This window comes from Gopherus evgoodei, chromosome 3 (genome assembly GCF_007399415.2).
Source record: "Gopherus evgoodei ecotype Sinaloan lineage chromosome 3, rGopEvg1_v1.p, whole genome shotgun sequence".
NCBI lineage: Eukaryota > Metazoa > Chordata > Testudines > Testudinidae > Gopherus > Gopherus evgoodei.
Window position 1 is genome coordinate 71,379,150 of NC_044324.1, and position 14,052 is coordinate 71,393,201.

General features: G+C 42.6%; 1 protein-coding gene across 4 annotated transcripts in view; it reads right to left on the reverse strand.

The window, feature by feature from the left end:
- Nucleotides 1-14,052, reverse strand: part of PHIP (pleckstrin homology domain interacting protein) — a 337,941-nt gene that overhangs the window by 168,302 nt on the left and 155,587 nt on the right. For all 4 annotated transcript variants that reach the window (XM_030555793.1, XM_030555789.1, XM_030555794.1 and 1 more), the window contains 2 exons: nt 5,066-5,219; nt 3,394-3,528 (listed from right to left, as the gene is read on the reverse strand). In XM_030555793.1, coding sequence (XP_030411653.1) covers nt 3,394-3,528; nt 5,066-5,219 — 289 coding nt within the window. The remainder of the gene's footprint in view (nt 1-3,393; nt 3,529-5,065; nt 5,220-14,052) is intronic.

Genomic DNA, 14,052 nt, shown 5'->3' on the forward strand with positions numbered 1-14,052 from the left:
GAATATGTTGAACAGCACTGGTCCCATTACATATCCCTGGTTAACTCTACTATTACCTCTCTCCATTCCAAAAACTAAACACATATTCCGACTCTTTGTTTCCTGTCTTTATCCAGTTACTAATCCACGAGAGGACCTTCCCTCTTATTCCATGACAGCTTACTCTGCTTAAGAGCATTTGGTGAGAGACCTTGTCAAAGGCTTTCTGAAATTCCAAGTACACTATATGCATTGGATAAACCTTTTTCACGAGCTTGTTTTCCTCCTTAAAGAATTCTAATAGATTGGTGAGGCACAATTTCCCTTTACAAAGCCATGTTGACTCTTCCCCAACAAATCATGTCAATGTATATGTCTGATAATTCTATTCTTTACTATAGTTACAGTAGTTTCAATTAATTTGCCTGGTACTGAAGTTAGCCTTACTGGCCTGTAATCGCAACGATCACCTCTGGAGCCTTTTTTAAAAATTGGTGTTTCATTTGTTATCCTCCAGTCATCTGGTACAGATGCTGATTTAACCAATAGGTTACATGCCACATTTAGTAGTTCCGCAATTTCATATTTGAGTTCCTTCAGAATTTCTAGGTGAATACCATCTGGTCTGGTGACTAATTACTGTTTAATGTATCTATTTGTTCCAAACCCGTCTCTGTTGACATCTCAATCTGGGACAGTTCCTCAGATTTGTCACCTAAAAGGAATGGCTCAGGAATGGGAATCTCCATCACATCTTCTGAAGACCAATGCAAGCCCTCCCACTACCTCTTTTTTCACTCACTGTGGATAATCCTTCTGCCTGTCATTCAGATCTATAGCCTACTTTGATCTCTCTCTAGGTCGTCACATGCAGGTTATGCCTCTTATCTTGCAGATTCTTTCTGCATAACATGTCTAAGAAAGGGCATGTCCTGTCCATCTACAAAGCTAAAAAACTTTTGTTCAGGCTCTCATCATCTCACATTCTGATTATTGCAACATCCTTCTCTCTGACCCTGACAAATGCAATCTTGTACTTATCATAGGCATTCAGAATGCCACTGCAAAGGTCATTTTCCTAGCTGGTAGCTTTGACCATGTTAACCCCTCTTTGCATACCTCTGGTGGTTCCTCCTTCTCTACTGCATCAAATTTTTCTTTATTTTCAAGGCCCTTCGCAGGCTCTCCTAAACCCATCTCTCATTCACTATTAAGATATCGAATCCAACATTTGGCCAGTAATGCTAACCTCCAATCGCCCACTTATTAAAGAATCAAACAAGCAGCTTCATATTTTCCCCCATGCTGCACCTCACATCTGGGAAAATTCCCCATAAATATCAACAAAATGTATGATCCTCCTTCAAAACCCTCTTTAAAACTCTCCTTTGCCATGAAATCTACTGGTCCATGATCAGGGCTCCTAGGCACTATGGTGGTAATAATAAATAATAAGTGTGGCACAGTGGCCAGTGCCGCAAGGCTTTAGCTGGGTTGAGCAGTCCCTCATTTGTGAGAATAGTGATTTTGCCTGGAACAGCAATTGTCAAAATAACTAATAATTGATGAGATGTCTCCGATACTATTGATATTTCCGTCTGGAATCTCTGAAATTCTCATAAGAAACTCTTAGAATGACTCATCCAGTGCCGCTGTTGGTGCCAAAGATACTATTTTGCCAAGCAAGGACAGTGAGAGGTCTTTTGGTGGCAAAGCAGGATGCTGGTGTTGCTTGGCCCCTAGGTCTGATCTTTATGCTAGTCTTTCCTGTCTGGTGTATATGGTCTGGCCAGCGAAGCTGATATAGACAGAGGTCTCTTCATTTTTCTCAAGTGTGAAGACCAGCTCCTAGGTTTGAGATGGCTGACCCCCAGTAAGCCCCGTAGGGGCGTGGCATCTGCCACAGAGATATGGCTGGCTAGCATGATATTGCCAGTCCAATACTATGTGTGTTGACATGGCGGCTGGGTCCTGGAGCAAGAGGCAGCAAGCCTGTGATATTGATCACAGATCACAGAGAGGCTTCTCTGCTCAAACATGGGGAGAACGTACTTCAGATGATGGAGAGGAGAAACAGGCCTCCTATATTGCAGCAATGTGGAATATAGTACCTGGCACCAGTGACTGCATTAGTACCAGTAAGTACCTCAATGCCAATGACAGCCCTCCTCTTCCAGAGGCGTCACATGCTACAGGTGTTGATGTTGCAGGGTGTGATGCCAGATCTGGAGGTCAATGCTTGAAGAGTCTTCTTCAGTGCCATAGGCTGCTCCTACTCACCAGCCCTCGACAATATCTCGAGCTTAGTAGATTTGTCTCCACCGTCTTTATGTCATCCATCCTTCTGTAAAGACACTGAGTTCCATCTAGAGTCTACCTCTGTGTTCAGAGTGGCCCCTCTCAAAGCAGGACTTCAGTACCAGAGGTGCTGGTGTTAGCTAAGGCACTAGAGGAGCATGCTTTAAAGGTAGAGTACTTGTGCTGTTGCCAATGCTAGGTCTTTTCTCAGCACTGTCTTTTCTGTGCTGATCTTTGGGGTTGCTTGGTGTACTGGATGGGGCACTGGATTAAGTTGGTTTGTCCGCTGTTGGTGCTCTGGTGCCCATCTTCTCCAGATCTGAGGAGACCTTCACAGATTGCCCCAGGAGGGGAAGCTTCAGCCATGCATCACATGACTGACTTGTTCTTGCGATGAAAGAGAGGCATACCGAACATGTGGGACTCTCCTAAATAGAAGAGAAGAGGCACCTGTTGCATCCATGTTTCTAAATAATTCGTCCATTACAGGACCTGTAGGGCTTGAAGCCCACAGGTTTTGAATCTACCATATTGAGGCAGTCCAGTACTGGGGCTAGAGAATATAGGTGGTTCTGATCATCAGTACTCAATCCAGATGGGTCAAAGATGTCCATGGTGGTCATATATCAGAAGTGTTATGAAGAATTTTGAAAAGTTTTGAGAGATTTAGCTGGAGCTAATAACTAGTGGGTTGGAAGCTTCCCAGTTTCCATCTCACTGCCATGAGTAGTAAGAGGGAACTGAGGGAACTGATATACTGCACTTTATGCCCCAGTACAGGACCACTGGGAATCACAGATTGCGTGTGCAGTACCGACAGACACTGGCATTCAAAAAAACACTGACCTTGTGTGCATGAGGCATAAGCATATGCATACATACAGTGGGATCCACGCTGACATATGCAAAGAAAAATCATCAGTTAATACAGTCATTTCAAGCAACTTCATATAAAAGTTATGAGTGAAATCCCAACCCCACTGAAGTCCATGGGGGTTTGGAAACTGACATCAATGGAACCAGGATTGCATCCTCCTCCCCTGGGCACACACACACACCAAAATGCAGTGTACTTTATAGTTGTGCAGGAATAGCAAATAACCATAGCAAAATTACCATGTTGAAGTAAGATCGAATTTTGACCCCTCTGACCAAATCCCAAACTATGACATTTCCATCATGGCCAGCAGAGAAGAGAACTCTAGGATCAAATGGGTGAGGCTCAAGTACAAACACTTCATCCTCATGTCCCTGAAATAAAAAATATGTATCTTTTTTTAAAAGATTTGGTAAGTTTAGAGAAGAATGTTCCACAAATACATACAGAAATACTTACCACTATTACACTATCTGCAGCATACACATCTGAATAATGATAAGAAACTGATATAATGATAAGAATCTCCTCTTCCTCCAACCAGACTAGGGCAATATCACTGTTCACAAATCGCATGTATTTTTGGGACTGAAAAGCCCATACAAGTCCCCCACTGCCCTTTTTTTTCCTGCTTAATGTTACCCTGTGACTGAAATGCATTAGCACCATTCATTTCAATCTTAAAATTTATCAATCTTCTTCATTCTTCAACCTCAAGTTTCCACATAACTGCAGAATTTTAAGTCTAAATTCAATAATTATATTTAAAGGTCTGTAATATTTCTCTATGTAGGTACCATTCCTACTACTTCAATAAAAAACCTTAAGTTTCTAAAATGTTGCCATGATTGTGGGGTTTCCCACATACCCTCAGGAAGACATTCTGGTTAATGCTGACATTCTATCAAAGTTTCAATTATATTCATTTGAATCTATAATTTAGTATCACTTGCAACTCCCCTTCATTTCCTATACAACTTGTATTTGTATATAGACAAAAGTATATTACTACGAAAATGTACTTAATTAATACGTCAATTATGCATCTTCTATTCAAGGACTATCTGGGTTTTCCATCTTATTTTTCAACCTGGAAGTGAATGCTATATTTGGAGGTCAGCAAAAGCTCACCCATAACTTTCTTCTACTTAAAGGCCCCCATAACAAGCTGGGCCAATTTTGAACAAAAAAAAACAACACAATCACATGCACACACACTACCAGTGCCACTCTGTCTACACAAATAAAAATCTAATCCAAACAGATGCCTGCTAATACTTACCTACATAAGATGATTTTAAAGAAACATAACAGTGATTTAAAATTTTAAAATTTAGAAACTATCATTTCAAAAGCAAACTGTTTCTGCAAGGAGGGCACGTGAAGAACTATTTTGGCTCCATCCTCACTGACAATGTTACGTTAGGTTAGGGGTAGGTAACCTGCGGCATGCGAGCTGATTTTCAGTGGCACTCACACTGCGCGGGTCCTGGCCACCAGTCTGGCCATAATCAATTAATTATGAAAATTAAATTTAAAATTTAATTTTAAATGAAGCTTCTTAAACATTTTAAAAATCTTATTTACTTTACATACAACAATAGTTTAGTTATATATTATAGACTTACAGAAAGAGACGATCTAAAAACGTTAAAATGTATTACTGGCAAGCGAAACTCTAAATCAGAGTGAATGAATGGAGACTCGGCACACCACTTCTGAAAGACTGCCGACCTCTGCTTTAGGTTGACAGTCACAGAAGAATTTAAAGCTACTTGAATTTCTTGTATATAATTATTTCCTTAACTTTCTGTCTCATTATGCAAATCTATAAAAATATTCTAAAATAATCTATGATGGTTATGTGAGTTACAGTATACTGAATAAAACTGCCTCTCTTATTTTACTTACCATAAGGACATGAATAAGCTGCCCAGTGAAAGAATTCCAAACCTTCAGAGTCATGTTATTAACTGCAGTTATAACAGAGTTGTCATGGCGGTCCCATGCCACCATAGTTACTTTCAGTTTTGTGATTTTGTCTTCAACTCCTTGTACACTTTGTCTAAAAGTAAATAGCAGAAGAGTTTTCAAAATAATGAGTCTGAGTTAGCCAAAATCTTTCATGCATCAAGAAACTTGTCTGATAAAAAGAGTTCACTCAAAGATTTTAAAATGTTTTTTTTTTGTGTTTTGGTTTATCATCAAAAGTAATGTGCTTCTTCAATACTGTGGACAAATGAGAGATCAGAAGTACATGATGGAAATGTTATATACAATAATGCATGCTGGACAGGAAATAAGCATTTAAAGTAAATATTGCTTAAAGTAACAATTAAAATGAGGTTCTAACCATCAGCAACAACAGAGATTCCACAGGCCAAACCACTGCCCATCTTGGCAATTTGTGTCTTCAGTAATGACCTCTGATACTAGTGCAAACCCATTTAAGGTTAATGGAGCAAGACATATATCAGAAAGGAAAATCTGAAGATAAAATGATTGCAAAGTGGACAACAAACTGTCTGGCCTGCAAAGCTTATGTTATGGGTGATTATGAATACAGAAAGAACACAGCATTATTGTCAGACTCTAGGGTGAGATTGTAGGGCTGATGCTAGGAAAAAGACAACTTACTCCAAATGAGCCCATTTGATACGAAAATCTATAAGATAATAGACATGGTACTCCATAACATCATTTTTATAGAGTAATTTTTAGGACAGAACCTCACTTTTGAAGGTAATGGGTGAAATCCGAAGTCTCCTGATGTCAGTGGCAAAACGCACGGTGACTTCAATGGGGCCAGGATTTCACCCACTGTTTAGAGCAGGGTTGGGCAAACTTATTGGACCAAGGGCCACATCTGGGTATGGAAATTGTATGGCGGGCCATGAATGCTTATGAAATTGAGGGTTGCGGTGCATGAGGGGCTAAGGGCTCCAGCTGGGGGTCTGGGCTCTGTGGTGGGACCAGAAATGAGTTCAGGATATAGAGGGGGCTCCGGGCTAGGGCAGGGAGTTGGGGTGTGGAGGAGGAGGTGAGGCCTACAGCCGGGGGTACAGACTCTGGGGTGGGGCTGGGGATAAGGGGTTGGGGGTGCAGGATGGTGCTCTGGGCTGAGACCAAGGGGTTTGGAGGGCAGATGGAGGGAATGAGGGCAGGGGGCTGGGGTGCGGGAGGGGATCAGGGATGCAGGCTCCAGGCGGCTCTTATCTCAAGCAGCTCCTGGAAGCAGCGGCATATGTCCCCCCTCCAGCTCCCACATGGAGGTGCAGCCAGGTGGCTCAGCATGCTGCCCCATCCACAGGCACTACCCCATGGTTCCCAGCCAATGGGAACTGCGGAGCCCTTTGGCTGACTCTATGCATAGGAGCCAGAAGGGGAACATGCTGCTGCTTCCAGGAGCTACGCGGAGCCACAGCACGTGCGGAGCGGGACAAGCCTTCAGTTGGAGTGTTGGAGCGGAGCAAAGCAAGCCCCGGCTGGAGAGTCTGAGCAGGGCAAGCCCCGGACCCTGCACCCTGGCAGGAGCTTGAAGGCCAGATTAAAATGTCTGAAGAACCGGATGTGGCCCCTGGGCTGTAGTTTCCCCACCCTGGTTTAGAGCCTTGACTGCTTTTTGTAGTAACAAGGTTCAGAGTTTAAGGCTAGAATGGACCACTAGATCAGTCAGACTGATTTCCTGTATATTACAAGGACACCAACACCACTCAGCATCTGCACACTAAACCCAAGCAGCAAAATGAGACCAAAATATTACAGCCCACATGAGACTAGACTATTATATACCACAGGCAGAGAATAGGAAGGTCAAGTGGCCAAGGCCCCCGCAAGGCACGAAAATGATTAAATAAGGTATATACCAGACACACCTGGTGACCCGCACCTAAACATCTCAGAGAAGGGCAAAAAACACTCAAGGTTACTGCCAGTCTGACTTGGGGGGAAATTCCTCCTGGAATCCACATATGGTTATCAATTAGACCCCAATTCCAGAAGCAAGAATTAGCCAATCAAGCACTTCAGAGAGAGATTGCTCGGTGCCACCTTAGAGCCCTTGCTCACTCTGCCCAAAATCACATCTGCAGCTGTGGGCATCCCTGATACCTCACAGAAAGCAGATTTAAAAAAACCTGCAGAAAACATGCCTCTTTCCCTGAATCCCTTCCTGTACTCAACTGAAATAAAAAAAGTTGACATTCTATCACGTTGTGATCTGAAATAAGTTTATTAAGCATTTATGATTTTGATTTGCAAGAGTTTCTTAATATTTCAGGTTTGACTAATTTTTAAGCCATCACCCCAGATATTCCATCAATGAATTAATAATATTAGATTACACCTCAGTAAGGAAAAAGTGCTCCATCCCTCAGTATTTTTAACAAGATAAGCTTTAAAAAAAATAATTAAACACATAGTTGTAGCTCTAGAACTTACCCCTAATAACTTGATATCTAATCACTCCACCCAATTTGTTAATGCTTTACTCCATGTAAGAATATAAGAATGGCCATACTGGGTCAAGACCAGTCCTGTCTTGAGGTCCATCTAGCCCGGTATCCTGTCTTCGAGCAGTGGCCAATGCCAAGTGCATCAGAGGAAATGAATAGAACAGGCAATTATCGAGTGATCTATCATGTTGTCTACTCCCGGAGAATAGCTTAAATAAATTGAAATCTGTTTTCTCAACAAAACACTTTCTTCATTTCTTCACTTTCTACACACAATATTTTATTACTATAGAGTAGTATAGCATATGAGTGGAGTGTTAAGGCCATATTTTAAAAACTTAGCATTGAAGTTTTTGTTTTGGGGAATTGAGTTTAGCCTTAAACTCTGAGACTCTTGTTTATTACAGGTCACAAGACATTATGCGGGCTAAAAAGAGAAGGATACGCCTTGGACCTATTATGCTTTTCTTATAAAAATACAGTGAATTTAGTGATAGTAAAAGGTGCTGAACCTTGAAAACAAATTTTCTATAAGTATTCATGTGACAGATAAAGTACTGACAATCTGAGGCACACTCTTGGCTTGCATCAATGTATCTCAAAACCATGCCTACCTGATGACTACTTCTCTGCTGAAACCGTCAACTACTGGCCATTTGTGATTATATATGCATGATGCAGACATGTGTCCATGAAAAAAAAATGAACAGAGAAGGATCACCAACTCATTTAGTACAGACAACTTGAGACCTGACTGTCAAACTGGATTCCTAGTAGAATGTGCTTTATTCCTAGCAAAAGATTCGTCACGCTTAATTATTCTCTCTTGTTCAATTGCACAATCCCATTTTCTTCAGTAGGATTGCTCACATGTAACTAGGACTGAATTTGGACTTGCATTAAAAATGAACCCATGGAGAGTTACCTGGATTCCATTTTGTCACGTGACGTGCTCTTACAAGGTGCTCCAGCTAGAAGTTTCTCTTGGGAGTTTAATCAGTATTTTTGATATTATTGGAAAAATCATAGTCAACAAAAACTTAAGAATCTCTCAGGGCCAAGTACTAGCATCTCTGTTCCAGCCATCTAATTGGTCATAAAAAAAATTATATCTTAGAGAAGAAAATTTTAAATATTCCTAAATTCTTTCCCGCCACCGAATTACCACCGAAGTGGGAGTCGCCGTCGAATTACCGCCGAAGCAGGACCCACCGCCGAAACGCAGGGTCTTCAGCAGTAATTCAGCAGCAGGGGGTCCTTCCACCCTGGGACGGAAGGACCGCCCCCTGCCGCCAAAGACCCAGAGCAGAAGAAGCTCCGGGGGCCCAGGCCCCAGGAGAGTTTTCCGGGGTCCCCGGAGCAAGTGAAGGAACCCGAAAAACTCTCGTGGGGGCCCCTGTGGGGCCCGGGGCAAATTGCTCCACTTGCCCCCTCCCCCGGATGGCCCTGATATCTGATGGCATCTCATTAGGAATAGTCAGAGAATTCCTGATGCTCTCATGTGCAGCCGTTTCTCAACAAAAAATATCAAACCACAAGCCGCTAGAGATACAGGTATATATGGATGAAGAATCCTAGGTTGAAAGACAGTCTATATCTGTACCTGAATCTTGCTGAACTTTGCTATAATGGAAATTCTTTGTATTTAACTTGATTGGTTACATAGACAACCATGAGATGGAATCAAAATCTCTTCTTAGTTTACTATAAACCTGTGTGTGCCTGAAGCACGGAGAGGATCATCTTACAGGCTTCCTTTCTGCAAGGTCCCTGACAATGTCATCCTGATGAGTAGATTTTCTCAGAAATGGTACAGATGAGTTCCTAGACTCTTCATATGGATTATCACTGTTAACAGCTTGGTATATATCCTGGGGGCAGAAGACAGCTTGAAAGTAATGGCTTTTTAAACTAACAGTAGTGATTTTTAGTGATAAACAAGAAATATTACTGACAGGTCCTAACGGGAAAAACAGGTACATTTCTGGTGGTCTGATAGTCTGGAGAGAGAGTACAGAGATGGCAGAAGCTAGAATCTTTTCATCTTCACTGACCTGTTCAGTCTCTTGGAGTTCTAGGATGTCCCCTCCCTAGTTCTTTCTTCCTATAAAGAAGACTAGTGCCCTGAGATTCTTTCATCTTAAGGGAAAGATTACTGTCCCTTCAGGATGGTCTGTTTCTTGTCTCTCAAAGTGAAGAGAGAAGTAGTAAAGAAGGGGATTTGGAGAAGCTTGATGCTCTAGATAATCAAGTCTGCTAAGATCTCATAGCTGAATAGACTGACCCATCCTTATGGCGGTGACTCTGGTGAAGTCTGATTAGTGTGGGTAGATACAGAAGCTTCAACAATTCTGAAATTCTGGCCTCTAAGTAGACTGTGTGCTGGGTGGCTCCAAAATAAGCTTTAAAAGGTATAATGCTAATGAATAAGGCAGAAGTTTTGAGATGCTCATTGGTTTGTGCATGCAGAAACAGAAACATCAGGAGGGCAAATCGGGCTAGGAAAAGCCATAGAGCATTATGGACATGTTTGAGCTACCTTTGATATTTACAGGAAAAAAGGTACTTCCCAAAAGATAAACTCAGGACATACAGCTGGAAGGGAAGGGCAGAATTCAGTCCCAGAGGGTTAAAAGGCCCTCCTCCCTATCAATGGCGGGGTAACTACGGGTCAATCAGGTTCAGCTGAGAAAGGGTTACCAAGGTATCAATTAGAATCAGCTGAGGGGGAGCCACCTGAGGTTAATTAGGATCAGCTGATTCCAACTTAGGGCTGCCTGAGACCTTTTTAAACCCTTCCCTGGAAGAAAGGAGGGGGGAGAGCAGAGAGAGAAGGAGCCCTGCTGCTAGGAGTGTAGGAGCAGCAAGATAGCAAGCCCCACCAGGAGCAGAGGCAGTTTTCTCTCCCACAAGGGAGAAAAAGACACTAAAATGGACTAGGGCAGATACTAGGAGCAGTCTTCCCCTGTGTCCCAAGGGGGACCAAATTACCCCAGCCTGTCTCACCAGGGCTAAAAGCAGCAGAGGCTGGGGAGACCGAGAGGGTGCCTTGCCACAATATCTAACAAGCAAAGAGTTGGAATTCTGAAAATGAGGTCTGAGGATCTGAGCACAGACTGCTCTGTTTCCTGTTAGGGTCCTGTAAATTCAAACCTTGAACCCTGAAGGATATTAAAGCAGTTCAGAAGTCTTCCCATAAAACATTTAGGGATTGACTTACATGGTGACTGAAGATCACTGCTGAAGAACCCCTATACACTGGAAGCAGTTTATGGCTTATGTTTAGCAATGTAAATTGAAAGTGCATTCAAAAATCAATCACAAGGAGGAGAGGTTGTGCGCACTGAATAAGTGACACTGGTAGTGCATTCAAAAATCAGACACAAGGAGGGGAGGTTGTGTGCACTGAATAAGTGATACTCGTATATTCAGTAAAATTTAGTTAATTGTTAATATGTGTTTTATTTTTTCACAAAATGTAAAAAACTAAAAATTCTCTGTAAAAAACCAAATTTCATGTTTTTCTGTGGCAAATGGATTTCTAGGATCCCTGATGAAGATCAAGATTCCACGCTTGGAAGAGATTGCTTTCTGGGAATTCTACTGTTAGATGTAGATTCTCTCCTAGATTTAAAAAAATACATGTATAAGATCCAGTGAGTAGCAACAAACCCCAAGGTTTAGCCACTCAGCTTCCAGTGAGTTTGAGGCAAAATGGGTTTGAGTTAAAAATCTGACCTTAAACTCTGTGACTCTAATGCCAGAAGGGACCACCATATCTTCTAGTCTGCCCTCCTGCTTATCACAGGTCACTAACACCACCCAGTCAAACACACACTAAACCCAACAACCAGAATCAGACCACAGTATAATAGCCCTCAGGAGATAAAACTATTGTGTGCCCCATAGGCAGAGAACAGGAGGCACCAAGCTGCACCAATGCCCGAGGCCCTTCCAATGGCAAGATTAAATGAGACATACCCAGAGGAAACATTGATACAGTAAGTCCAAAAATTGCATAATGATCCCGTAACAGTTACCTCTAGAAGATGAGATAAGCAAAGACACCTAAGACAGAAAGGAGCTATAAGAATTATCTTGTCTTGGTCCTCTGAATGGTTAAACTCAGCTATTAGTGGCAGGAGAAAAATAGTAAATCCAGAGTCCAATCCAGTGAATACAGCCAGCATCTGCTGTACATGTATTTATAGGGCATCTGGAGCACTAGCTAGAAATTTGTTAATGGCAGGTGCAAAGACATCCAATTTGGGAATAAGCCACATGATGAAAGTCTGTTATAGCATTGGAATTATGATCTCGCCTGGCTGAAGACACTTAACAACTTGGCCAGTCCATTTGACTGTTGAGTCTTCCTCAAACATACGTTTCAGGTAATGTGTGATCACATTTATCTAGGTTAAGGAGAAAATTTAGTGCTTTTTGTTGAAAACTGGCACTCTCTGGACCCTCTTGATGCTGATATATGCTATTGCAGTTAGTTGTCTCATGCTACCAAGATAAAATGTGGGACTAAGACAGACTTGAATGGCTTGGCATGTTACTCTCGGTTCCAGAAGACTAATGGACAGTCAACCTTTCAGTCAGTTACCGTTTTCCCAACCTGAGAAATTCTTCACATATATACTCTTCAAGCTGAACAAGATTTATGGTGTACCACAAACCTGGCCGGTGAGCTACCACCCAGCGATTTGACTAACAGACTGTTTTTCCACGATTGGAAAAACCAGAGTACAAGGTTAGGCAGAATTTAGAAAGGATTCCTGCTGACTAGGTGAAATACCAGGCCATACCTACAGATTTTTCACATGAAGAAAAGATAACTGTGCTTTCTCAGCACAAAATTTATGAGGTGTAAACTGAACCAGATTCATTTAACTGGATCCTGGAGTATTTTAAATTTGAAGTCTTTGATCTTCAAGCATCTCTCCCTCTGCTAATAGTACTATCCTTCAACAGGTTAAAAACTGGGCATTAGAATTAAAGTAGTTCCTGCATGGGAGATTAAGGTGTTTAATAATTATGAAATTATGCCGCCACAAAACTGTAAAACAGAGAATATCCTTTGAAGTTTGGTGATAGGATATTTTTAAATCAGCCATCCAGATCAGAGAACAAAAATGAAGGGAGATCAGAAAACCAGTGCTGCCTCAGCCATGTTCAGGTAATGATATAGGGGGACTTGGGACTCGTGATTTATGAGGAGAGGCTGAGGGAACTGGGGTTATTTAGTCTGCAGAAAATAAGGGTTAGGGGGGATTTGATAACAGCTTTCAACTACATGAAGGGGGGTTCCAAAGAGGATTGAGCTAGGCTGTTCTCAGTAATGGCAGATGACAGAACAAGAAGCAATGGTCTCAAGTTGCAGTGGGGGAGGTCTAGGTTGGATATTAGGAAACATTATTTCACTAGGAAGGTGGTGAAGCATTAGAATGGGTTACTTAGGGAGGTGGTGGAATCTCCATCCCTGCAGGTTTTTAAGACCCTAGCTGGCTAGGATGATTTAGTTGGGGTTGGTCCTGCTTTGAGCAGGGTGTTGGACTAGATGACCTCCTGAGGTCTCTTCCAACCCTCATCTTCTATGATTCTATGCTGGGGCAACAAGGATGAGTTGATTCCATTCACCTCAAGTCTGGTGATGACTTGGGGAAGGACTGGGTTAGGAGGGAAGGCACACAGAAGAGCTGACATCCAGCTACAGTGAAAGTCAGAGACGGAGCCTACTCCCCAGAGCAAAATAGGAGACACTTCCTGTTTTCCCATATCACAAAAAGGTCGATCGTAGGGACCACTCGTGGCTTGGAGAGAAAATCCGGCTGAGATGATCCGCAAGACGGTTCTAGACCCCCTGGTAAATGGACAGCTACCGTGGTGATGCCCTCTTCAACTCGGAACTGCCACTGGTTGCTTGCCTCAGACAGAGTGCTCTGGAGTGAGCTCTCCCTCGTTTGTTCACAGTATTGAATGAACAGTATTGTTAGTGACTATGTGAATCGCTGAATGTCTGCAGTCCCTGAAAGCATGACACAGGTTGTGGAAGGCCTGAAGTGCCAACACGTTGATACAGAGCAAGGCCTACTGTTTTGACCACAGACCCTACATCTGCAGCAAGTCCAGATACGCTCCTCAACCCAGAAGGGACACATTGGTAACCACTGGGTTGGTCGGAGTGGGAGAACGAAGGGGACACTTTGACACACATTGTGCAGGGACTCCCACCAGCGCAAGGACTCTAGGACTGATGGAGGAGATGAACCTATCTGTCTAGAGAATGCCGGGCAGGGTGGTAAACCATCCTCAGCCATATCTGAAGAGAACAAATGCTTAACCTGAGAAGATGGACCACTAGTGTACACGCAGACATTTGGCCCAACAGGCTCAAGCACATGCAGACTGTTCTGGATGCTTGTGATTGCAAAATGAGGC